Raw genomic sequence first — 25,850 nt, forward strand, 5'->3', positions numbered from 1 at the left:
CAGTTACTTCATCTGTAAGGTGGAGCTGATAATACCTATCTCACAGGGTCACGAAGATTAAATTAAATAATGTGTAAAGCACTTAGTACCTTGCCTGGCACATAAAAGTTCTTGATAAATGTTTTCTTTCCTCTATATTATAATTATGTTCAGGATTATGTATTTTTCCAAGGAAGATAGCATTCCCAAAAATATTTTGGTTTTGTTTGTGAGATTCTCTCTGTGAAGATTTATTAACTTGAAGATGAAAGGTCTATAAAACTGAACTGCTAAATGTATCCTATTTAATTATACATCAAATATCATTCCAATGCTGAATATTTCATCAGTGGCATCCCCGGCTGTTGGGAGCAGAACATGGGGAGGAAAAACAATCAATTAAAAAGAATTTGGTATAACCCCAGGTGGAAATCATCTTTGTTTTACTGCCAAGTAGAGTAATATTTCCAGAAATTTTTTTGGGTAACTGAAGTAACTGACCCAAAGCTTAACAGAAGAAGCCCCAGGCACAGTTTTGCCACAATTCATTTCTCATCAGTAAGAAGATTGCTGTTGCATTTTCAAGTCTAAATGGCTTTTCACCCTTTTTGCACCCCATTGCCTGACTGTTCCCGTGGAACCTGTTTCTGGTTAATTTCCTTACTTGCCCAGAATAAAACCTGGCAACAAGTTTTATTCTTGTGTCTCTCTGCTAATCTTGGATGAATATGGATAGATGAAAATCCACATGAAATACCCTTTTCTATGTCAACATTATCCTGGTGGAGGTTTTCTAGAAGGTTTCCTATGTTCTAAGCATATTCCAGCTGGCTTAGTAAGTATTTATATGTGCCAAACACAATGCCTGATGCAAAGAGGTACCTCAATATATATTAGCCAAAAGAAAATATTTCTTTCATATGAATCTAGCTCTGCAGGGAAAGGTTTAATGGAGGTGGGAGGTAGCAAAGGTGGATGAAGACATCTTGGTCACGAGAACCTTCTCCACCTTCAAATTGTAGAGACAGAGACCCGTATCTATCAACGGTCACATAAACCTCTAAGTGCTTGGAAAGCAGGACCTAGTTGAGCCACCTTTCTGTATGTCAGTGTTTAAGGTTCCTATCATTTCCCTACAGCTGATTACAGAGGAATTGGGACCCTCTTCCAAATAGGGCTTAGGAATACACTTAGGCAAGTTTCCTGATGAGATGTGCACACACTTCCTACACAGGAAGTATGCAGTTTTTCAACGGTATGGAGGAAGAGGGGTCCTTGGGTGGCTCAGTCGGTTAAACATCTGACTCGCTTTCAGTTCAGATCATGATCTCCCAGTTTGTGAGTTCAAGCCCCATGTCAGGCTCTGCACTGTCACTGCAGAGCCTGCTTTTCTCTCTGCCCCTTCTCTCCTGCTTGCTCTCTATCTCTCTCTCAACGTAAATAAATAAACCTTAAAAAAAGAGTATGGAGAAAGAAAAGGGAAAAATTATATTACGTTTAAAACATCAAAAAATAGGTACATTTCAAATGAAATTTTCAGTAATCCAATATCCTAGCGTAAAACTTACAATTATTCCATAGCACTCCCTTCCTATCTTTATCCATGGTTTACCCACATTTTAGCCATATAGTTTATATCATCTTTAATTCTTATAATAACCTTGGAAAGATGTATTTTATTTATCTATTTTTAAGTTTTTGTTTATTTATTTTGAGAGACAGAGAGAGTGTGTGTGCACACTAGCATGGGAGGGGCAGAGAAAGAGAGGGAGAGAGAATCCCAAGCAGGCTCCATGCTATCAGCATAGAGCCCAACACAGGGCTGGAACCCACAAATGCATGGGCTGGAACCCATGTGAGATCATGACCTGAGCCAAAACCAAGAGCTGGCTGGGGGTGCCTGGGTGGCTCAGTCGGTTAAGCGTCCGATTTTGGCTCAGGTCATGATCTCACGGTTTGTGGGTTCGAGCCCCGCATCAGGCTCTGTGCTGACAGCCAGCTCAGAGACTGGAGCCTGTTTCAGATTCCGTGTCTCCCTCTCTCTCTGAACTCCCCCCCCCCCCAGCTCATGCTGTCTGTCTCTCTCACTCTCTCAGAAATAAATTAAAAATTTTTTTTAATCTGTTAAAAAAAAAAAAAAAAGGAGCCAGCTGTTTAACCGGCTAAGCCACCCGGGTGCCCTAAAAGATGGATATTTTACTCTTTATTTTATAAATGTGGACACTGAGACTCCAGTTAAGCAATTTGTCTAAGTCCATAAAGCTAATGACACATGTTTGCCTGACTCCAAAGCTCTTATTCTAGCTCAAGACAATTTTGCATTCGAATGCTTTGCTTTCATTTTATGTTATTTCAAAAAGGCTTTTTGTGTTTCTATACACTTATCATACATATCTCTTTCAATAGCCTCATAACATTCCATTACATTCTTACACCATTGTTATTCACCCACTTCCTAATCTTGAGCATGTAGGTCCTTTCAGGTTTTTCACTGCTATAAACAATACTCCTTTATATATTTTCTGTTGTGTTGTTGTTTTGTTTTCATCTTTTGAATTATTTTCCAGAAGGGTATATTACTGGGTGAAAGGGTGCAGACATTTATATATTTTTAGCTATTTATATTACTGAATTGTGCTAAGTCATTGCATCTTGAAAGAGAATATTATCTTCCTCCACCAGCACCCTGTGAGAGGCATAAGGCAAGCCGGGTTGGATTCATCAATGAAAACAGCCCTTTGTCCCTCTGTCTGCTTGGGGATGCCCTGCGGCCATATGAAACTCCCTGAAAATGATCTAAGACATAATCCAGAACCAGATCTCACATGGTGTGATTCCCCCTTCCCGGGAAAGGCTTCTTTGGTTAAGTTGTCTTTCTCTTTTTGCAGTCACAAGATCAGCAGGTTTTTCCGAGCAACCAACACTTCCCTCTTGATTCAGACTGTAGCTCTCCATTCCTGTGTTGGGAAAAAGCATGGGAGCTGTTAGAAAGAAAGCCTACACTTCAACTCTTGGTTTGCCATTCCAAACTAGGTGCAAAGGGTCAGGATATATTACACCAAGGAAAGGAAGTCCTGACAGAGCCAAAAACGATTTTACAAACAGTCAAGAGGAAGTGAACATGGAGAAAAGTCATACCAGAGTAAAAAAGTCCTGTTTCAACTGGCAGACAGTAATTTTGGGAGATATACTGAATCTCTGCATCTTAGTCAACTTACCTGGCAAAGTACCATTTGAACTTACAGAAAGGTTTAAGCTGAAATTATATGCCACATAAAAGGCACTCAAATGATAGCTGTTGCTATTATTAATAAGTATGGAGGCCATAGCACAGCCTAGGCAACAGTGCAGTGGCCATTGTGGGAGAAGTATAGTCACTGAAGGCAAGAAGAACTGGTTGGGCTAGTTCTTCCCAGTCACGTGACCGCGGCCAAGTTCTCATCCTCTTGGAGCCTCACTTTCCCATCTGTAAAATGGAGGTTATGAACTTACCTACAAAGTTTTTGGGAGTTTTTGACAGGCAACTAGTAAGTGCTCAATAAATAGGAGATATTATTAATTCACAAATCTATCCAAAAATGTGATCAACTGTGCTCGCTTTGGCAGCACATAGACTAAAATTGGATTGAAACAGAGAAGATTCACATGGCCCCTGTGCGAGGATGACACAGATTCGTGAAGCACTCCAGATTTTTCAGATTTAAAATAAATGTAAATGTTCGTTGAATTATAAAAAAATAATACATTTGATCCACCAAGTCTTCTCCTATATAAGTGGTTCTCAAATTTCAATGTGTGTAAGAATCACCCCCACCCTTGTTTCAAGTGCAGGTTTTCAGGCTTCACACCCCCGGAAATTCTGATTCTCTCCCTGTGATATAGGGGCCTGGGGAACTGCATACATAACTAAATTCCAAGGTGTTTTCTGTTGCTGGTAATCCATGCACCATACTTTTTTTTAAAGATTTTTAAAAAAATTTTTAATGTTTATTTATTTTTGAGAGACAGAGATAGAACACAAGTGGGGGAGGGGCAGAGAGAAAGGGAGACACAGAATCCAAAGCAGGCTCCAGGCTCCGAGCTGTCAGCACAGAGCCCAACCCAGGGCTCGAACTCAAGAACCACGAGACCATGACCCAAGCCAAAGTCAAACATTTAACAGACTGAGCCACCCAGGCACCCCAAAGATTTTATTTTAATGTTTATTTATTTTAGGGAGAGAGAAAGAGAACAGGAGCAGGGGAGGGGCAGAACAGAGAGGATGTGGAGTGGGCTCTGTGCTGACAGCATGGACCAATGTGGGGCTCAAACCCACGAACTGCGAGACCATGCCCTGTGACAACATAGTTGAACATTTAACCAGCTGAGCCACCCAGACACCCCAATGCACCATACTTTTTGAGAATCACTGTCCTATGGTTTCCAAGAATGAAAAGACAAAAATGTTTTTCCCATCACTACTATGCCATAAAAACTCTATAACATGCAGATGTAAAACTAAAGAGATCCAAATATTGAATGATTCTATTTTCAAGATGATTTATATAGTTCTTACCTACTTAAAGGCTTCCAAATCATCCTAAAGTAACACTGTATTCTTTTAACACCCACGATATGGATAACCATGTGTAGGCATGTCTTCCTCAGAGTTCTTTCAGTCCCTTGTAGGGACCTCTCTCTCCCCTGACTGGGATACTTAATTATCTCCCCCTGGGAATGCCGACAGACTACCATTTCAATCTTTCATCGTTGTTTTACATTTTGTTTGTGCCTTCTATTTCCCCAAATGGACTTTAAGCTCAAAGGCCGGGACCAATGTCTTTTATTGTTCTCTGTCTTCCATGAGCATCTTGTAAAGCCTTTGCCCACGAAACGTGTTTCATAAATTTCTTTGAATGAATGCAGATATATTTAACAGTAGACTGGTACTCACTGATAAATTCTTTACCACAGGAGTGGCTCAGAATTAGGGCTGTGAAGGGTGAGCTATGTATGACACCTTTTTACAGTTAGAATCGGACAGAGCAGGGGTCGGATTTCAGGCCTATGAAAGTGCGAGAATCTCTCTGAACCTGTTTTTTTAATCTGTACCATAGGGATAACATTTACCTTGCAGAGCCATTGTGGGGATTAAGAGAACATTCACAAGGTTCCTAGCCAAACACCCAAACACCTGAGTTCTTTTTCTATGGTAACTGCTTGCTCTTATCATCATATCTAAAAGTGCCACCTAGAATAATAGATGTAACTGCCACAGATATCTAGCTTCAGATGTAAAATAACAAACAACTGATTCTCTTTGAGAAAAGCTGATATTTTCTCTTTTTCCCTTTTTTGTCTTCTGTCAGTTTTATTTTTTTTTTTTAAGGGCTAGCCTTTTCAGCTTTAAGTAACAGATTGTGCAGAGGTTTGTATGGATTCCCTATAGAGATGGAAAAGGACACAAAGCAGCCATTTTACCAGTCCCAGGCTTTCACGCAGAACAGTACAATCAGGGTTTAAGTTTGCACTTCACAAACCTCCTCTGTTCAGAGTCATGACGATTGCAACTTTCCTCTCATTACTAAGAAGCAACAAGCACCCACAATGAAGAATATGCACCCTACCTGAAATGAGATGCAGGAACTTCCAGCTTTTTGTACTACAGATTAGGAGATTGACCAGTCCCAGGAACGAGCCCAGACTTCGGGATCTCCCATGCAGGTTTTAGGGATGCTGTGAGAGAAAGGGTCGCAGAGTGGCAATCTGTTTGGTTTTGCTCTTTTAAAACATTACCAGTTAGGTATCAGAGACTCTATGCTATGGAGGAAAGAGTCTATACAATTTTGAATAAAAATAGTAATTACATTTTATCTCTAAAGGCAAAAAATGGAAACAACTAAGTATCCAAGAAAAAGATAGATAGTGGTTAAGTAAACCATGATATATTCACTTGATAGAATGGTAAGTAGTCACTTGAAATATTTACTCAGACATATTTCCATAGGGAAACATTACATGGAAAATGTAATAATATGTAGATAATGATGCTGAGCACATTTTAAGGGGGGAAAAAAAAGCCCAATAAGATTTGGTATAGACTCAAAGCTTTCTCCAACTCACGAGAGATGCAGACAGAGCCTTCCCGGTCCTGTCTGCCTCTTAGAACAACCAATAAAAAGCCTGTATTTAGGTGGTGGGATTGTGACGTCTTCGGCAATCCAGCCAATCTCTCTGACGGTTATTTGCATAGTTTACTTCTCCTAACCCAACGGAACCCAATTTCTTTTCAGGGGAGCATTGAGTGGAAGGGAAATCTCTAAAAGGAAGGGAGGAAAGCTACATTAACAAAGGCATATTTATAATGATGTTGGTATCAAAATACAGTGATCAAAATTATTATATCTGGTCCAGAAGAGAGTACTTTTACTTTCTAAGCTAAGCACTCTTTTTATGTTAAATCTTAAAATAGCTGACAAGTATTACCCATTTGATGTTGCAAATGTTTTTTAAAGAATTCCTATGGAGTAGGAAACTGAATTTTCTTGGATAATCTGCAAGGCTCTTGCTAATGGCAAAAAGAGAAGCCTTGTGAGAAAAAGAAAAGAAAAGCCTTACTCTCTGCATACCTGTTGATCTTGGCACCTTATCCTCTATAATTAAAGCTTCATCAGTTTATCAGGATAATTGAACTGGCTGTTGACATGGGAGCAGGATTCCATAACCCTGATCTTTATCCTTCTTGTTTGTATTCCTACTGATTTAGCGTATATGATACTACCAGGAGACCCCACCCCCACCCCCTTTCATTAGCCTAACTGGGACTTCCTTTCACAAAAAGTATTAAGCTTAGTGAGATAATTCTACGTTTTTTTTCATGCGACAGACTGGGGCTTAGATAAGTTTGTTAATTATTTTTGTTTCATTCAGGTTTACCGAGAACATCGATGTATTACTTGTTTACACGTGCATGATCTATTTTTATCCTTAGAATACCCAGGTGGGAATAGATCTTATTAGTCCCTGGTTATAGATGAGAAAACCAAGGGTGAGAGAGGTTAAGTGATTTGGTTGCCCAACAGAACACAGGGACTAACAGAACCAGAATTCTTACCTGGGTAATCCAACACCAAAGACCTGAATTCTTCCTGAGACACCGTGTTATCTATTTGTATTTCAACAGGGGTGTCAAAGAGAAATGGAAAATGCTACTCTCACATACCAAATATAATGTCTTGCATTGCGGATCTGCAAATTTTTGTCTTATCTTGAACATCAAAACATGCTACATGCCTAGACATTTCCAAAGAAGCCTAGAACAATAGAATGATCCATCCTTTTAAAAGAGTCTCAAACTCCTTTCAAGTTCTGTTTATTTTAGGTACTCAAGAATTTACTATGGCTAATGAACATTTGCCATCAGCTTCATACTGGAAGTTGTAAGTCATACAGGTCTCTACACAGACTTCCCACCCATACTTCTTTGGCAGTAGAGTGTTCGTTCTATAATATGACTGCGGAGAAAGTTGGAATGAGTGAGAAGCATTGGAACTTCCAAAGTTAGAACCATTGGAGTGGAATGCATAACACTGTGGAAACTGGATGACTTCCCTCATAATAGCCACGGCCTTCCCTCTGTAGCAGGCAATGTCTAAATGCTTTCCATTTACTACCCAAGATCCTATAAGATAGGTACTGTCATCCTCCTCACTTCCAAATCAGGAAACTGGGGTGTAAAGGGGCTAGATAACTGGCTCCCAGTCACATGTTGAGTGGAGAGCAGAGCCAGCATTTGCCTCTAACCAGTCTGGCCACAGAGTCTGAGCTCTTAACCACTATGCCACACTGCCTCTCCAAAAGGGAACATACGGCATTAGCTGATTTCATGAAACACATCGCTGCCTTTTATTGACCTGCATTATACCTCGCTAAATATGGCCACAAATAGGAAACTGACCATCATGCTATGTGTGTATGATAATAAAAAAAAAAAGTCAAAGGCCAACTTCAACCTAGTATAGCAATGAGACACAATTCAATGGGTAGGGGTCCTTGGACTTTTCTAGGGCTAGTCAGGAGTCTGGTAGGGGGCAGTAGACCATTCTGCCTGACACTCAGCACCATGAGAATCTGCTCCCACTGGTTCTACCTAGTCCTGCCTGGGTCTTCACTGGCACCCTGTCTTTCCCTTATCATTGAAAATACAGCAGAGTACCAGTAAAGCTTTGTGTTTCTACGTTGTGCCTGATACTGTGTAGTGGATGTAGGGGGTGTTTCTGCATTCCCAGCCCATCCTAAATTCCTGTCTTCTAAAAATGGAGCTGCCTAGTTTAGAAAGTAGTTGCCTGACTGAAGTAAATTCTTAACAACTTGGGCTCTTCCAGGATACACATGAAAATGAGTGGTTGGAATGGGAAAAGGGACAGAACAGAGTCAGGAAACTCATAGCCTGGTAGGACTGAAGTGAGGCTTGCATGGCACGATAGGTGTAAAAGCGATTGGAAAACTGTAAAACACTTGAGGGATCATCACCATGACTCACGACTAAGAGGCCCCTTCATTAAGTCAATGAATGGGTCTCAGATCTTAGCTTGCATCAGAATTAGCTGGTGGGCTTATTAAAACAGACTTCTGGGCTCTCTCTTTTTGATTCTGTAGGTCTTGCTCATCTCCAAGAATTTGCATTTCTGTCAAGTTTCCAGGTGCTGCTGCTGGTCCCAGGACCATCCCTTAACAACCGTTGGTCTAGCTGCTGGATAAGCAAAAAGCATCATATCCTTAGTAAGCATACAATAGACACTTGGATGGAGTTGTCACTCTGTTCCATATTTACCCCGATATTTACTCTCTTCTGCTTCCAGATTAGTAGCGAACTTTGGCTGTGATTCATGGGAAAAAGAGATTGCATTCTTTTTTCTTCTCTTCCATATGTATCAACCTCCTGCTATTAACACCCCTTCTTATTTTAAAAGCCTTTACACAGGGGCTCACGCACATTATTGTGTTAAATAATGAAATACGTTGTAATTTCTGAGCCTAAAGCTAAAACTCACATGAGCTAGTTACTTAAAGGGGGAGAAGGGATGATGGGGCAGAAGATCACCCCCTCCCCTCTGCGTTTGCAGCTCTTAACAGAGGCAGCGGTTTGTTTCTGACCATGTAAGCTAGAGGGGACCACTGTCTTCCTCACCTACGAGATGTGTGCACGTAATGTGCAAAGTTAGAGCCAAATGCACTGATGATAAACATCCCTATCTCGCCCCCTCCCTGGCAAATAAAACGAGTGGGTGGGGGAAATCCCGAGAGAGCCTTTCCTGGGAGGGTCCCTCCGGCTCCTGCTGTGACCGCGTCTGGGGTGGCGCGCCGCCCCGCCTCTCCTCCGCAGCCGGCTCTCCGCAATGCCAAAGCGCAGCAGCAGGGCCCTCCGGACCTCTCCTGGGGGACCGCGCGGTGCAACCAACCCTAAAAACGTGGCCGCGCGACGCCCCCTCAGCCCTCCGGGCTTCCCATTGGCCCGCTGCCGTTGTCACTCCCTCCTTGCCTCGCCTTCCCCCTCGCGGGCGGAGGCAGCGGGCGGGGTAGGTTGCGCGCTCGCCGCTGGCTGGGGCCGCGGGCCGCGGCTTTGCAGCAAGCGGCGCGGCGGGAGGGGAGCGGGGCGCGCGGGCGGGGAGGGGCCCGGGCGCGCTGCGGGCTCCGCGGCGGGCCGGTGCGGGGCGGGGGCCGGCGGCGGGGCCGGCGGGCCGCAGCCCGAGCCGACGGCGGCCGCCAGACACCTGCCCCGCCGGCTGCCCGGTGCCCTGCCTCGCCCAGCAGCCCGGCCCGCCGGGAGGGATGCGCGGTGCCGCCCAGCTCCCCTCCGCCCTGCGGGCGCCCTGGAGCAGAAAGTTTGGGGGGCCGGGGGCCGTCTTCCTCCTCCTGCTCCAATGACTGCCCAAGGACTCCTGCTGCCCAGCCTCGACTGTGACCTGCCTCCGCTCCCCAGGTCGTAATGAACTATTCCAGGCTGTAACCAAGGCTCCCTGTCCTCGCCCCTCCCTCATCCCCGATCTGTCTTTTAATTCAAGAAATTGTGACCCGCCGACTCCCCTCGCTACTAATTCAGACCCCGGGCCTCGTTTTCTGAGCGCAAGAAGGGGTGCGGTCTCCCCCAAGACGGCGCGCTGGAAGGACAGATTCCCCTTGCCGACCCACATACACCATGAAGAGGTGCAAATCGGACGAGCTGCAGCAACAGCAGGGCGAGGAGGATGGAGCTGGGCTGGAAGACGCCGCTTGCCACCTGCCGGGCGCGGACCTCCGGCCTGGGGAGGCCGCGGGTGCTAACTCTGCAGGCGGGCCAACTTCAGATGTGGGCGCTGCCGCGGCGCCGAACCCGGGGCCCCGAAGCAAGCCTCCTGACTTAAAGGTGAGCGCAGACCTTCCCCTGGCAAGCCCAGCCGGCGACTTAGCTTTCCCCGCCCCACGCTGGAAGTGCTGTCACAGGATGAAAGTGATGGGGAAGCCAGGCAAAGGTCAGAGAGGATGTGCAGCCAGAACCCTGGGCTGGACGTCAGGTACCATTTGTGCCTCCGTCTTGCAGCCCCATTTCAGGCATCTGTGTTTGTTCCTCATTATTCAGCAGACGTTCTAGTGACTCACCCACTCGAGATTGTTTGAATAATGTGTGTGAAGTGCTGTGCGCAGACAAAGGGCTGGCGAATTCCAAGATGCTAACTAAAAAGTTGACATCACTTTCCCTCCTGTAAGGTGGCAGGGGAAGAAAATTGCAGCGTGGGAGGACAAGTAGAGGACCGTTCCTTTCCTTTGCTGAATTAGTTTCCTCCTTTCGGGACCTTCCTGGATGAAGCTCAGTTTGTCCATCTGTGAAAGGGGAGTGTGGATTTCTTGCCGTTAGGTGGAGCCAGAGGTTAAGCTAGTGCTTGGAGATCCCTGCCTGCCTGCTGAACCAACCCCCAGGGTGGAGAACTGACAGGTGGCCGAGCGGTGCTTGGGCTGGTTTGGGGCACACATGCTGAGCCGGCAGTTAGAACCAGAACCCGAAGCAGCCGATCACATGCAGCTGGGAGTCCTTTATTTTCCGGCCTGCGGTTGCCGAGACAATTATCGAGCTCTGTCAAATATGTCTCTGTGTTAATTAAAACAGAAGCGGGGATAAATAATGTGCCTTTGCCGGAGCTGCTACAGGGACTTCAGGCTCAGGATTTGCAAGCCGGCTCACCACGGGGCTGAGCGAGATGTCAGCCCAAGGAAGGAACTTAGATGCCTTGGAGATTGATGCCTCCGGGGAGATATTCTCCAGAGGGGGTGCAAGGTCTGGGCTAGGGGAGCAAAACGACTCCATTATGTTAAATAAAGCCTGTATCCTATGGCGGCAGCCACTAAGGAGCTTACCAGAATAAGCCAATGACATTCCTCGTTTGGCCTGAGCAGCTCAGAGTCAGGAAGTCAGAGCGCAGGTGAGTGTGCTCTTACCTGTGTGTTACCTGTCTGTGTGCCTTGGGGAGGGGTAGGAAGGGAGATAGCTAGCTCCCTGTGTGTACTCCAAAAAAAAAAAAATTGTGGCAGTTATGTGAACGTGACCTCTGGGTCTGCAGGTCCCCTTTTCAGAGGTTTGGGGCAAGCCTTCTGTCTAAAGATGAGCTCCATGGGATGGGCTCTGCACGGGAGGCTTGTTCTTTCGTCAGGCCCGAGGCATCCTTGGGGCCTGTCCCAGCTGTCACCTCTGAGCCCACCCTGTGTGGTCAGGAGGTGTGGTTCCTATTTTAAGTGAGATCATGAACAGGAACGGGTGCCCTTGATGTTGATGTGGGAAGGAGGCGAGCCTTCTGCTGCACACCTCAGCCTCATTCTGGGCCCATCCAGAGGAGTCTGGCCTGCAAAGCCGGATTCTCTGACCAGATGGGACCCTTGCCCTGAGTTGATGAGAAGCAGCCTTGGGAACTCCCCCACTCTCCAGCTCAGGCCGGCAGAGGGAACTGCCAGCCCCATTCATTCCCCCCACCGCCCCCCTGCTTGCCTGCAGGAGGGAAGGTGGGTGGGCTGGTTGTGGTGTGGGGGCTGCGGTGTCTTTGTCTCTGTCGATAATGCTGCCTTAAGAAGCTCGTTCATCTCCACCCTCTATCATCTCTCTCTCTCCTTCGTCTTTTTTATTTTTATTTTTATTATTTGTGTGTGTGTGTGTGTGTGTGTGTGTGTGTGTGTGTGTGTGAGTGATGCCCTCGTTCTGGTCAGGCAGACACAGCAACAACTCTACACCTGATATTAACCGCTGAACTTCCCTAAAGCAGAATTGAGATTAGATGTGAGAAAAGGAGCCTCGACTCCCCCCCGCCCAAAAAAAACCAAAAACGTATCATTGAGGTAGATTACAGCCATGTGGACCCAGGCTGGCAGCAAGGAGGAGAAAACATAGCCGCTGCCTGCTCCGTGGGAGGATGGGGAGGTGAGCGGGCCCTCTTCCTGTTTATCTCTGTCTGCTTTATCAAAACATGTTTACAAGGTAGGGACTTCAGAACCAGATATGGACTGGGCCATTGAAATTTGATTTGCTGTGTGATCCCAGGCAAATCACTCAACTTTCCTGAGCCTTTTTCTGGGAAAAGGGAATAGGAATATTGAAGGGTGTCCAAACTTGGGTTCCAGTGCTGGAAAAAGTTGTTTACCAGTGGTGCCACCACTTTCCCAATAATGGAGACATTCCCTGACTGCCTCTGACACCGGATAGAGGCAGACTTGTTTCAGATTCGATGGTGATACCAGAAAGGGGCGAGTTTAATTTTTCTTTTTTTTTTTTTTGTAGCACCCGTGTCTGGCCTAGAGCAACCAGCAGTTGTGGCTTGCTTTGGTTTTCATTTTAAACTTTGGAGATAAGGGACGTTTGGTCCCTTAGTCCCACTTCTGTTTTCTTGTGACAACTCCGGACATTGTGATAGATTAAGTGCATTGGAGGAAATCATCTGGAGAAAGAGGCAAAAAAAAAAAAAAAAATAGGTTGCTCTTTGTTGGAATTACGTCCACGGAGGTTGGGGCGGCGGAATTTTAGTCTTTGCCAAAGAGATCTGAATGGGGCCCTGACTCGCGGCACCTTCAGGTTCAGGGGCTCCTTTGGCTTCCCTTCCGTGTTGTGGACCATATTACTCTGCGCTGTAAATTTCTGCTCCAGTGGCCTGGGATCTGTAATTACAGGGTCGGAGGGCCGGTGAAAAGAAGGAAAAATAGTTAACAGCAGTCATAAAGGAGCAATTATGTAATTGTTACTGAAAAAATCACCTGAAAACAGACATTGTCCCGCAGGAGGTCCACGGGCGGGGGTACTTTGGGGGCCTTCTTAGCTACTCAGCACGCTTGATGTTACTCCCTTACAGCAGGAGCCCAGCAATCCAGAGTCCCATCACCTCCTCCCTGCCCTTGCGGCTTGGATTCCTATTTAACCACTTGTCATCACCTTCCAGTCCTTTGCCGCTACCGCGTTCCCTGCTAGTTGGGAAAACCGGCCAGGATTTTCGGTAGCAGAGAGAGTTGGCTGACCAAAAAAGTACACTGGAATTCTCCGGCAAGAAAACCCAGCTTCGGGGGGGGGGGGGGGGGGGGGCGGCGAGCTCAGGGGAAACTGCAGAAAGGGACATGGGGCACACAGTCCTGTTAAAAATACAGCGTGTGGTAGCTGTTGCTGAGGCCTGGGATGAGTGGCAAAGCTTAAGAGCCAATTGGTTCTGTCCTGGGTTCCAGAAGCCTCAAGGCAAGGAGGAAATCACCAGCCTCCCCAGCTCCCTCTCCCCTCGTGCAGCCAAAGCAATTGAGCCTTTCCCCGAAAGGAAGACTCTGGGTGTGCTAGCCAGATGCCTTCCCCTGACAGTCTCTTCCTCTCACAAAAGCCCCGTGGATAATTTCCCCAGGGATTTCTGGGCACTATTAATACTTTTCCCAGAAAGAAAAAAGGGGGTCCACTGAATTCCATTATTACAGTCCTGGTTCGAAGTGCTTTTGACTTTAGAGTCATTTGGCTTCTGGCTCATGTCCTTCCATTCACACCATGCACTGGTCTCCGTGCCTGTTCACAGTAAGATGAGAAAAAGTGGTGAGAGGCCACACAGCTGGGGGAGAGTCCCGGCCGAATCCTATGTGGCTCTCCTCGCGGGCTCCCCACCTTTACTGGCACAGGTACTTGAGCTTCTCCCGAATGGCCGGGGTTCCTTCAACCCTCCTGTAGCGAGTCCACAGGGGAAAGGATTGTGGGTCCACAGATACTGAGCACCTTCAGTGGGAAAGGCACTGTTCTAAAGTGTGAAATAGGACATTTCTGGAAAAGTGTCTGAAAACGTATACGTATCGTTTACAACAGCCAAATAGACACCCCCTTTACATACCATCTGAGTCAAGAAAGAGAACGTTGATGTTCCCAGGAAGCCCCTGCTTGTTCTTCTGTTCTTTCATTTGTTTGACTTTTTTTTTTAAAGTGAGCATTACATCCAATGTGGGGCTTGAACTCACGACCCCAAGAATTGTGTCCTCTACTGACAAGCCAGCCAGGCAGGTGCTCCTTGTTTTCCCTTTTTTTTTTTAAAAGGCCATGGCTCTTGATCAAATTTATAGGTTTCAGTTTCTCTACTTCGGCAGTGGGGGAGAAGACAAGCTACTTCACAGGAAGGTGGGTGGGAAGAAGGAGCGTGTGTGCTCTGGGAATTCTAGTGAAGGGTTCGGAGCGTGGAGTGTGGCTCCACGCGGTCTTCTCCTACTTCTGCTTTAGAAGTGATATGTTCAGGCATGAAGATTCCTTCAGTCTCACGCGGGGGCTGAACCCCTGGGATAGATTTCATCAAGGAGGTAGGATTACAGAAGACGTAAGATCAAGGGAGGGGGAAATTAGTTCTTTGGCAATAGGCACAGCCTTGGCCTTCCAGGTAAGCCCCCAGCCAAACAGGATGAAATACTTGCAAGAAAAGCATCCATCAAAGGACACATAAGGGTAAGGGTGCTTTGAGCATCATGCAATGGAGTCAGAAACATGGGTTTGATCAGCAGAGGTGGGTTTAGAGCAAGATATTAAAGAAGAGGTAGGGGGCGCCTGGGTGGCTCAGTGGGTTAAGCCTCCAACTCTTGATTTGAGCTCAGGTCGTGATCCCAGGGTCATGGGATCAAGCCACGCATCAGGCTCTACACCGAGCATGGAGCCCACTTCAGATTCTCTCTCCCTCTGCCCCTTTTCCTCACTTGTGCGTGCTTTCTCTCTCTATAAAATAAAATAATAATCATAATAAAAATAATAAAGAGAGGGTAGAATGTTAATTACCAAATAAGAGAAGAGGGGCTTTCTAAATGGGGGAAGTGAACTGGCAAGTGCCAAGGGCTTCATGGGGCCGATGTCCTTTTTGACTAGAACACAGTTGTTCTCCCAGCCCTGTAAATAGTCAGGGACAGGGGAGGGGTGTGGAAAATGCTGAGGTTCCCTGGGCGGAGGGTCCCGAGGCCCAGGACTGCCCCATCCCCACCCCCCTCTGCCTCCGGTAGTATTCAGAGCGGCCCTGTGTGTGGGCCCCGGAGGAGATGGTGATTTATGGGAAAGCACGTGGCAAAGGGAGCTCTCCATTCTCCTGTCACACATCTGGTTCTAGATGGATTCCCAGCCACTCTGGTGCTTCTAGTGGGAACTGTCTTGCAGAATGTACTTCTTGTTGATCTAATTGTCCTTAGCTGCCAGTCACACTAACAGGACTGTCTCCCTTGACAAGGAATTGAAGACATCTCATAAGACCTGAATTTTGGGTGGAAGTTTTAAGAAAAAGTGTGAGTGTCAGGAAGTGGGGGGAAGGTCAGCTGGCTTCCCAGTGGTGGTTTTGGAGGCCAACTCAAAATTCCTCCCTGTTTCCATCTCTCCTCTAAGAAATGACATCTGCCTTAGAAACCCTCATAGACAGGAGGGTGCATTCTTAGAACGAGGCCAGGACTGGATGAGATCCACCTTTATCAGCCAAACACGTAAGCCTCTCTCCATGTTACAAAGTTAGAACAAAGCTGTGGAGGGATAGCAGGTATGTTTTGTGATTGTGGGAGAAAAATAATAGTTTGCTTTTCAGATGGAATGGTCAAAGGCTTCCTTATTCCAGCCAAGTTAACTGAGTCATGTCCACCCCGGAAAACAAAGCTGTCTGTGAGCATGTGAGCCCTGACCCCAACTGTGTGTGAAGACGGTAAACATGTTCAAGCTCCTGGGTCCCTGTTCATATCTCCTTCCAGACCAGGCCAACCTTGGCCGTTACTGGGATGAGATACACTGAGATAAGACTTTGAACTCATCAGGAGGGACCTGGGTTAGACACAAGCTGCCTGACTGAGCATTGTATGTCTTTGGAAAAGGTCATTGTCTAAGGATTAAATCCTTTTTTAAGATGTCTTTGTAGGCTTGGATAGTTTCTACTCAGAAAATAAATAATCATGCAGCAATTGTCAGGTAACATTAGGGACACAAAGATATAGATGATATAACTCTTGCCCTCCATTCGCTCATATTCTCATCGAGGATTCCGTCCATAAGCAGGTAGACAGTTGGATAACAGTATGAGAAAGCACTAGAAGCCATGTCACAAGGCACACGATTAATTGCAAGGTGAGCGGTGCAGATAATGAGCTCTCTGGAATTCAAAGCAGGGCAGTGAGACCTGATCCAGGGATGGCTTTATGGAGGGGGCGGGCAGTGAAGGGTGGGTAGGAGAGAGGAGGCGGAGAGAGGGCACACCACACGGGTAACTGTTTAAGTCTTCTGGGCTGGTATATGTCGAGTCAGTTCTGCCGAGAGACCCAGGGGGCGCGGTCACCTTCCCAGACTTGCTTTGGCACCAGGCAGAATTCTCTAAGCAATAAAGGAAGGAGGAATTAAAATAAAATCGAGAATGGGGAAGTCATTTGCCCCTGTGTTGAGATCTGTCTTTTTCAAGTGTCAGCTGTGATGCTAAAATGAATCCAAAAATCTTTCATCACCGTGTTTCTAACAGAAACCCCAGACAGGCCTGAACACTGGCAACTACTCACTCCTCTCTGTCATTATCCCATCCGTGCCAGACCTGGGACAAGAGTCCCTCTCCAGCTCCAGCCCCAGGCTCCTCCCACCCAAAGCTTCTTAAGGGCAATTGGAGACTTCCTCAATCCACTTTGTATCCTGAGAGTAGGACTCTGTAGGTTTTTACAGTGATTAGCTCTCTAATGCTAGCCCTGTTTCCATAGAGACCCTATAAATAGAGGAACGTTGGCAACCTAGGCTTGCTAAGGCTCATGGTGACCCAGTCACCCCACTGCACCCGACGCTATGATGGGGTGGAGGGATCTGAACTCAGGTGGGAGGAAGAGATGTGCATTTAGCTGCTAGGTTGGGATAATTTGCTATAGGTTATTATGACTTGTTAAGATGCAGCTTTCCTGGGAGTTAAGAACACAGGGACCTGTAGGAATCAGAAGCCTCTGTTGGCTATTTAAAAAAAAAAAAGTTTATTTGTTTATTTTGAGAGGGAGAGAGAGAGAGAGAGTGAGAGTGTCAGAGAGTGAGCACAGGGGAGGGGCAGGGAAGGGGGGCAGAGAGAATCCCAAGCAGGCTCCACACTGTCAATGTAGAGCCCAACTCAGGGCTTGAATCCACCAACCTGGAAATCATGACCTGAGCTGAAAATCAAGAGTCCAACGCTTACCCGACTGAGCCCCCACAGGCGCCCCGCTTTTGGCTATTTTTAACCAGATGGTGCCAAAGATGCTGTACCCCAAAGCATTTTACTTTTGATCTCATGCAGCTGTGTTTGCAGATTTTGGAGCAAACTTCCCCTTTGGGACCCACACCCAGGGAGGAAAACGGATGAAGCCTAACTGTTTAGATACCACAGACTTCTCAGGAAGGATCTTACAAAAATCTTCCAGTTCACTCTTTCTTCCTGAGAGGATGAGAGCACCCTAAGGATGGGGGGGGGGTCCTTTCTGCCCTCAAAAATAGTTCCAGGGGGAGGAGACAGCAGACGCGCCCCCCCCCCCCCAGATGTCAGCACCCGCCCCAAAGCTCTCCTTTCTGGCTAACTCCTGGCCTCCAAGCTGCTCTAGGACAGTTCTCACTCGTTCTAATAGGTCCGGAGAGCTCTGTTCATGCCTCATCCCTAACTTTGAACCATCTCAGCTCTCTCCTCCTAATCCATGGCTTCTTTTGGCCACCAAAATGGTTTCTGGCAGCCGGGGAAAAGCAAAAGTCAATGTGGAAAAGCAAGTGACATTTAGGAGCTGGAACCTGTTAGTCAGAGCAGGTGGTGCTTTCTGCTGCGTTGGTGGCCAAGTTCCCTCAAGCTAGTCACCATGGGTTTCCTCATACCCAAAACTTGTGGCTGGTTTTGTGTATGTGCCGAGCTGTGTTTTCTTCTTATTTTTTTTTTTTTTAAACACTTACTTACCATGTTATGTCAAAACTTCTCCACCGTCTCCTCTCGGACGTCCATATGCAGAAGCACCCAGGTCATGTGCCTGTCACCCGGCTCTCTTATCTTGCGCTTTGTAAATGAGGGAAAACCCTTTCCTTTGAAGCAAACCCCCTGTCTCATTATTCTTTGGCTTCTTTTTGTTCTGTGCCTACCATAGACTTTAGTAGACTCCTCGGTACTGCCGGGACAAAGGTCCTGTGGTCATCCAGTCACCATCCTGGGCTTTCTGTCACCTTCAGAACAGATGGGAAGAGGAGAGATGAAGGCCCAGAGCGGTTAAAGTCCTTACCCGAGTCCTACAACGTAGCACAGGCACATCAGCCACTACAGTTCAGGGGACCCAACTCCCCATGGCTCAGGCCTTTATAGGTTTGTTTTCATCCTGCCTGTGATACTCTTGTGGGATGTATGTAAATACCACATATGCTTAAGTCTTGGAATCAGTGTGTGAGCCAGTGAGGGTAAGGAAGACTAGAAGTTGGGGGGCTTTCCCGTGTAACTTGGATGAGCCACTTATCTGTGCCGTGCCTCAGTTGTTTTTTTTTTTTAATCTGCCAAATGGAGACACTGATCTATACCTGTCCCGTTCTCCCTCCTAAGGATAGGATGACAGCGTAGAGCTGCGAGCACTTTGAAAACTGCTGCATTATTTTAAAAGAAATTGACCAAGGACCCTAGGATTCAAGGCGGTGAAGCAGACAGTGCAGGCTGTAGTCCACAGCACCTTCGCCCGTTTCCCGGGGCTCAGAGCCCTGGGACTGGTGAGGGCTTTTGAAGGGAACTCTTTTCACCCAGGCAGATATAGAAGCTGGGCCTCTGAGCTGGAGAAGCTGGGTCAGGAGTGGTAGGGAGAGGACAGAGAGACCCGGGATGGGAAGCTGGAAGGAGTTTGTAATATGTGATGTGACTGTTTGGAGGGAGCAGCTGGGCAAGTGCCAGAGCCAGCTGGCCCCATCCATGATGCCTGGAGGGAGAGCTGCTACCAGCTTGAGCCTGAGGAGGAAGGAGTGTCCTGGCCGTCCCTGGTCTGGAGGCCACAGGTCTGGCCACTTCCAAGTCAATGACAGAGTGCGCTCCCCAGTCCGTCTGCCCCGGACATGTCTGCAGATTCCAGGGGGCCTCCTGGCCCTACCTCAGGCTGGTCCCACAGGGACAGTAACTCCTAGGGAGAGCCTCGCACTGTGGCCTCGCGATATCTCCAGGGCCGCCCCAGAATTAACTTCTTGAGAAGCAATGTTCCATCTGAGAGTGGAAATGTTGCTACGGTAGCTCTTATTAGTGTCTGGGGAAATCAGGTGAGATCATGTAGAAGAGAAAACCCCCTTAGAAACTGTCAACCGTGAGCCCATGGTGACTTGTGCTGATGTGACATCTCTGGTCTGTAACATGGGTGGTGGAAGGGCCCTCCCTACTTTGAGGATGGTGGGGAGACCCAAATGAGGCCACAAATGAAAATTCTAAACTTTTACACAAATTCACGACAGCATAGTTATTGACATCCGGTGGTCAGCGCAGCTGTGTGCACAAGCAGTCCTGGGTTCAGAGACACCGTGGGAGCCGGGGCAGCTAATTCAGATCTAACATGGGTTGTTTTCTTGGTTTCTGGATGGGTCTCAAGTTTTCTGTCTGTGAGTTTAAGAAAAAAAAAAGAAAATTCAGGGGCGCCTGGGTGGCTCAGTCAGTTGAGTGTTTGACTTCGGCTCAGGTCATGATCGTGGGTTCGAGCCCCACGTCGGGCTCTGTGCTGACAGCTCAGAGCCTGGAGCCTGCTTCAGATTCTGGGTCCCCCCTTCTCTCAGCCCCTCCCCCGCACACACTCTGTCTCTCTCTGTCTCAAAAATAAATAAACACTAAAAATTTAAAAATATTAATAATAAAAGAAAATTCAATCCGTGTAACTCTTTGGACTCTTTTTTTAAAAAATGAGGCTGTCTTGGGGCGCCTGGGTGGCTCAGTTGGTTAAGTGTATGACTCTTGATTTTGGCTCACATCATGATGTCAGTTTGTGAGTCTGAGCCCCGCCTTGGGCTCTGTGCTGACAGTGAGGAGCTTGCTTGGGATTCTTTCTCCCTGTCTCTCTGCCCCCTACCCCACTTGTGCTCACAGATACTCCCTCTCTCAAATTAAATATTTAAAAAGAAAATAGAAGGAAATAAAAATGAGGCTGTTTGGGGGCACCTGGGCGGCTCAATTGGTTAAACGTCTAACTTCAGCTCAGGTTATGATCTCATAGTTCCTGGGTTTGAGCCCCGGGTCGGGCTTTGTGCTGACAGTGTGGAACCTGCTTGGCATTCTCTTTCTCCCTCTTTCTCTGTGTCTCCCCCACTCCTCAAAACAAATATTTAAAATAAATAAAAATGAGGCTGTCTCATGTGATTATGGGTTTTTCCTCACAAATGAAGACCTGCTGTGGCTCACTGAGCCCCAAATGGCCGGGTTCTGGGTTTTCCTTCTTAGGGGTTACAGAGTGGGGCTTCTCACCTGGTCCGCACGTCCCAGCCCTCCTTGTGGCTCTGAAGCTCTCTGCCTAGGGCTCGGCCTGGCCAAATAAGCCAGCCCCCTGATAGGCACGCTGTCTGGCATTATACCACACGCTGTCTGTCTCCGGTCCCAACAGTCCTGCCTGGGGAGCAGTGGACTGAGTGGGAAGGCTGGGATCCAGGGCCTCTTAGGTCCATTCCAGTCTGAGGGGAAAGACGCTGACTTAGATACCTCAACCGATAGGTGTGCTGAAGAAGTGGTAATGTTACTGATGGCGCTGTGAGGCATGCCCATACAAGTAAAGTTTATTACTTATTTTTTAAATGTTTATTTATTTTTGAGAGACAGAGAGAGAACGATAATGTGTGAGGGAGGAGCAGAGAGAGGGGGAGACCCAGAATCTGAAGCAGGCTCCAAACTCTGAGCTGTCAGCACAGAGCCTGACATGGGGATCGAACCCACGAACCGCGAGATCATGACCTGAGCTGAAGTCAGACACCCAACTAACTGAGCCACCCTATTAATAGGTGCCCCTATTACTTATTTTTTATTTACCAGTTTGTTAGAAAGGGTATTAAAAGGCTACAGACAACTAGCCAGATGGAGACATCTACATGGAATGAGGTCCAAAAGTGTCCCGAGTGCAGGAGCTTCTGGAACTGGGGTACGCCACCCTCCTGGCATGGATGTGTCCACCAACCTGGAAACTCCAGTGGAACTTATTTTTATTGCCAACTCCATCGGGAATGAGACTGGCTACAAATAACAGAAGATGGTACTAAGATAGGTATGGTTTTGTAGACAAAGCTAGGTTTGTTTTTTTCCTGCAGTCAGAATCCCAAGATAGGCATTCAGAATGCCTATCTGCTTGGGTGGCACCATAGGGCCATCAAGTCCCCATACCTGTTGCTTGCAGCTCTAATGTGTGTATGTAGCCCTTCGTCATCATGCCAGCCATCTCGTGGTCATGAGATGGCTGCTGCGTGTCCAGGCATTACCTCTGCATTCCAGACCTGAAGAAGTAGGAAGGGCCAGGACCTTTATCAGGAAAACAAATGTGTTGCTAGAAACTCTCACCTTGCATTTCATTGGCTAGAGCTGTCATGTGGCTACTCCTAGCTGCAAGAGAGTCTGACGAAGTATAAGAATTTTTAGCAACGGGTCACGAAGGCCAGGCAGTTTGGTTGGTAAGAAAGGGGAAGGGATGTTGGGTAGGCACTCAACAACATCTTCTACAACAGTGTAACCTGATGGTCTGACCCTGACTTTCTCAGCGCCGCAAGGAGGCATCTTTGGAAATGGATGCCTGGTGGTCTTAAAGAGCCAGTGCAGCTCAAAAGAGGACCTAACTTGGAAGGAAGGATGGACTGAAGGGCAGGGGTGGGGGAATCAGTCCAAAAGGATACAACCCCATGAGCCCCAGACTAGCCACAAGATCTCATGACCAGTAACCCCCAACCATGTGTTGATCGCTAACGTCCAAATGTCTGAGGGGGAGAGGGGGCTGTGAGGGTACATTTCTTTGGGAATAAGAAGAGTAGGTGAAGGTTGCTACCCCTCTGCAAGGTGCCCTTTTAGGCACGATGGGCCATTCACAGGGACCTTCTGGATTCAGAGAGCATGGCAGCTCCAGTGATCGCCCAAGAAGAGACCACCCCCACCCTCATCTCTGTCCCCACCAACTGGGTATTCCAGAGCTTTCCACTGATGAGGGTTCTTCCTCTCTCTCCCCATTAAGAAAATCCAGCAGCTCTCAGAGGGCTCCATGTTTGGCCACGGCCTGAAGCACCTGTTCCACAGCCGGCGCCGGTCTCGGGAGAGGGAGCAGCAGACGTCTCAGGATTCCCAGCAGCAGCAGCAGCAGCAGCAGCAGGGCATGTCCGACCATGACTCCCCGGACGAGAAGGAGCGCTCCCCGGAGATGCACCGCGTCTCCTACGCCATGTCCCTGCACGACCTGCCCGCGCGGCCCACCGCCTTCAACCGCGTGCTGCAGCAGATCCGCTCCCGGCCGTCGATCAAGCGCGGCGCCAGCCTGCACGGCAGCTGCGGGGGCGGGGGCGGCGGGGGCGGCAGCCGGCGCACCAAGAGCAGCTCCCTGGAGCCCCAGCGCGGCAGCCCCCACCTGCTGCGCAAGGCCCCCCAGGACAGCAGCCTGGCCGCCATCCTGCACCAGCACCAGTGCCGCCCCCGTTCCTCTTCCACCACCGACACGGCCCTGCTGCTGGCCGACGGTGGAAACGTGTACCTGCTGGCCGAGGAGGCCGAGGGCAGCGATAAGGTGAGGGGGGCGCACGGGGGGTGGCCGCGGTGAGGCGGGGAGGGGACTCAGGCAAGAACTGTCCGCTGAGGGGCCTCTGGACCCGCGGGGGGCTGGGCTGGGGGCCCTGGCCAGGTGCGTGCCATCGGCAGGGTTGAAATTTCAAGAGTCAGAGGTAGGACCAAGCCAGACTCAAGAGATGATCCCCAAAGGGCTCATTTCTCTGGGTTTCAGGGTTTGTAAAAAATTACATTTTGCTCAGGCTGATATTAATTCTGGCTTCTTCGCCTTAGACATGCTGTTGAGGAGCAGTACGTGCCGTTGGTTCAGAGCACAGGCTGGCACCAGCCCTGGCTCTGCCATTGACGAGCTGTGTCCGTCACTTTGCCTCTGTGTACCTCAGTTTCCCCAGTGGAAAACGTGGATAATAATCGTAGAGTTGTTGGGGCGCCTGGGTGGCCCAGTCAGTTAGGCATCTGACTTCGGCTCAGATCATGATCTCACCCTTCATGGGTTCGAGCCCCGCTTTGGGCTCTGTGCTGACAGCTCAGAGCGTGGAGCCTGCTTTGGATCCTGTGTCTCCCTCTCTCTCTCTGTCCTTCCCCAGCTCGTACTGTCTCTCAAAAAATGAATAAATGATAAAAAAAAAAATAACAGTAGAGTTGCTATAGGTTTGAATGAGTTCACATATGTATAAATGTTTGGAATGGAGCCTGTCACAGTATTGTTTTTGTTATTATACCAACCAAAGAGATAGGAGAGGAATCCATGAAGGGTAAGGAGAAAATTTAGTTTGGTGCTTCCTAAATTTGTCTTCACTCCTTTGTTCATGTAACGACTACTTATTGGGCACTTGTTAAGTGCTATAAGGATGAACAAACTTCACGAGCTTACTGAATAGAGGGGACGCAGACGGGCAAATGGACAGAATAAGGCGATAAGGCTGTGATAGAGGCTGGGGGTGCTCTGGGAGCAGGGGGAGGGAATCGGAGTTGTTAAAGACCTTCTGGAGGAAGCCATTGAGTCTTGAAAGAGTATAATTTAGGCCAGGAAAGAACTAGGGGAATGGGAAGGGGAAGGAGGGAGAAGTATGTACAGAAGCCCGCGAGCTGGTGCTAGGGGGGCTACTCGGGTTCACCGTGGTCACAGCATCCAGCTCTGGCGGGGACTGACGGGTGGGCAGAGGCCAGATCACAAAGGTGGTGTACAGCTGTCCACGGGTGTTAGGCAGGAAACTGGAGAGAAACGGTCCCTCTGAATCTCTGTGTAGACAATAGACCGGGAAGGGAGTTAGGAGCGGAGTCAAGGAAACCATTTTTGGAGCTACTTCAGGATCTAGGCTTCAGCAGTGAGGATGGAAAGGAAGAGACAAATCCGGAAGACCTTTGGGATCAGTAGTGCCAGGTGAGAAAGTGGATAGGAAGACAAAGGGAAGAAGTAGAGCATGATTCCAGGGTTTCTGGCTTACCGCCCTGATGGGTGGGGCATCCTGTAGTTGAGGACCCTGCAAGTAGGAGCAGGTTCAGGAAGGAAAGTGATGAGTTCACTTCCGGACACGTTGAGTCGCAGGTGTCTTTGGAAGATGTCCGAGCTCCAGCGGGCAGCCGGGTTCACGGGGGAGAGGTCTGGCCCTGGGCAGGCACTCTGAGAGTCAGCACTGACCTTGAAATCGTCGGTTTGGAAGAGACCCTGAAGGGCATGCGTCGAGTGAGCAGGAGGCCGAGGACAGATGCGACATATAAGGGACAGAACAGCCAGGGATGGAGTCGTCGTGGAGAGAGAGGATCCTGAAGCAAAAGGACGAGGGAGTTTGCAGGAGGAGGGAGTAGTCAACAGAGTGACACGAAGCAGGAGTGACAGGTCCCATCTGGGTGTGGAAGTGTATGCAGGCAGCACACGCGATGGGGGTCATTGGTAACCGACAAAAAACCCGTTTCGGTGGATTGAGGAGCTGGTGGAAGTGGGGGCAGCACGTGTTTCCCGTCTGGGGAGACAGGCCAGCAGATGCTGAGTTGAGGCACTTTGGGTTTTATTGGTTTCTTAAAGATGGGTGGGGAGAGTTGTGGGTCACCTAGGGCCTTCTTGGCCAGGAAAAGGGCTTCTGGCCTTTTCCCCAAGTGAGATGGGAAGTCATTAGAAGGTTTTTGTACAGATGAGCGATACCTTTTAAGAAGGTCACTCTGGCCGCTGGGTGGGGAATAGGCTGCGAGTCGGGGTGTAAACACGGAGCCCTGCTAGGAAGCTGTTGAAATATTCCAGGCACGGGGTGGTGGTGCCTTGCAGCTGGGTGGGAGTGGTAGGGGTGGGGAGAAGTGACTGGATTCTAGATCTGCTTCAGAGAGCCAGCCACATCCATCTCTGATGGATGAGGGACAGAAAGGGAAGCAGGCAGAGGTGGCACGCGGCTTTTAGCCTGGCAGCTGGAAAGACGAAATTGCCATTCACTGAGTTGGGAAAGACTGCAAATGGAACGGATAGATATCTGGCAGGGGCTATGGGTGGGGGTGGGGGTGCAGAAAACAGAACTAGGTTTGGGGCCTGTTATGTTTGAGATGGCTCTTAAACATCCACATGGAAATGCCAAAGAAGCAGTCAGATGTATGAGTCTGGAGACCCGGGGAGAGATCCAGGCTAGAGCCATACTGTTGGGCGTTGTCGGTGTATAGATAGGATTTCAAATGATGGCACTGGACCATTTGCAAGCCTAG

General features: G+C 48.2%; 1 protein-coding gene and 1 non-coding gene across 3 annotated transcripts in view; both read left to right on the forward strand.

Annotated features, from left to right (window-relative positions):
* The first annotated feature begins 3,569 nt into the window (after positions 1-3,569).
* On the forward strand, positions 3,570-3,674 carry LOC120228964. The gene has a single exon (XR_005527640.1). It is a non-coding gene; the product is annotated as a U6 spliceosomal RNA (small nuclear RNA).
* Positions 3,675-9,659: 5,985 nt separating this feature from the next.
* Positions 9,660-25,850, forward strand: part of TMCC2 (transmembrane and coiled-coil domain family 2) — a 40,743-nt gene continuing 24,552 nt past the window's right edge. Inside the window, exons 1-2 of one of the 2 annotated variants that reach the window (XM_039227529.1) lie at positions 9,660-10,363; positions 22,621-23,163. In XM_039227529.1, coding sequence (XP_039083460.1) covers positions 10,157-10,363; positions 22,621-23,163 — 750 coding nt within the window. In that variant the 5' untranslated portion in view covers positions 9,660-10,156. Of the gene's footprint in view, positions 10,364-11,052; positions 11,415-22,620; positions 23,164-25,850 lie in introns of those variants that run through there. The other variant, XM_039227530.1, reaches the window with a different exon arrangement.

Source organism: Hyaena hyaena, unplaced genomic scaffold (genome assembly GCF_003009895.1).
Source record: "Hyaena hyaena isolate Hyena2069 unplaced genomic scaffold, ASM300989v1 scaffold_28, whole genome shotgun sequence".
NCBI classification, from domain to species: domain Eukaryota; kingdom Metazoa; phylum Chordata; class Mammalia; order Carnivora; family Hyaenidae; genus Hyaena; species Hyaena hyaena.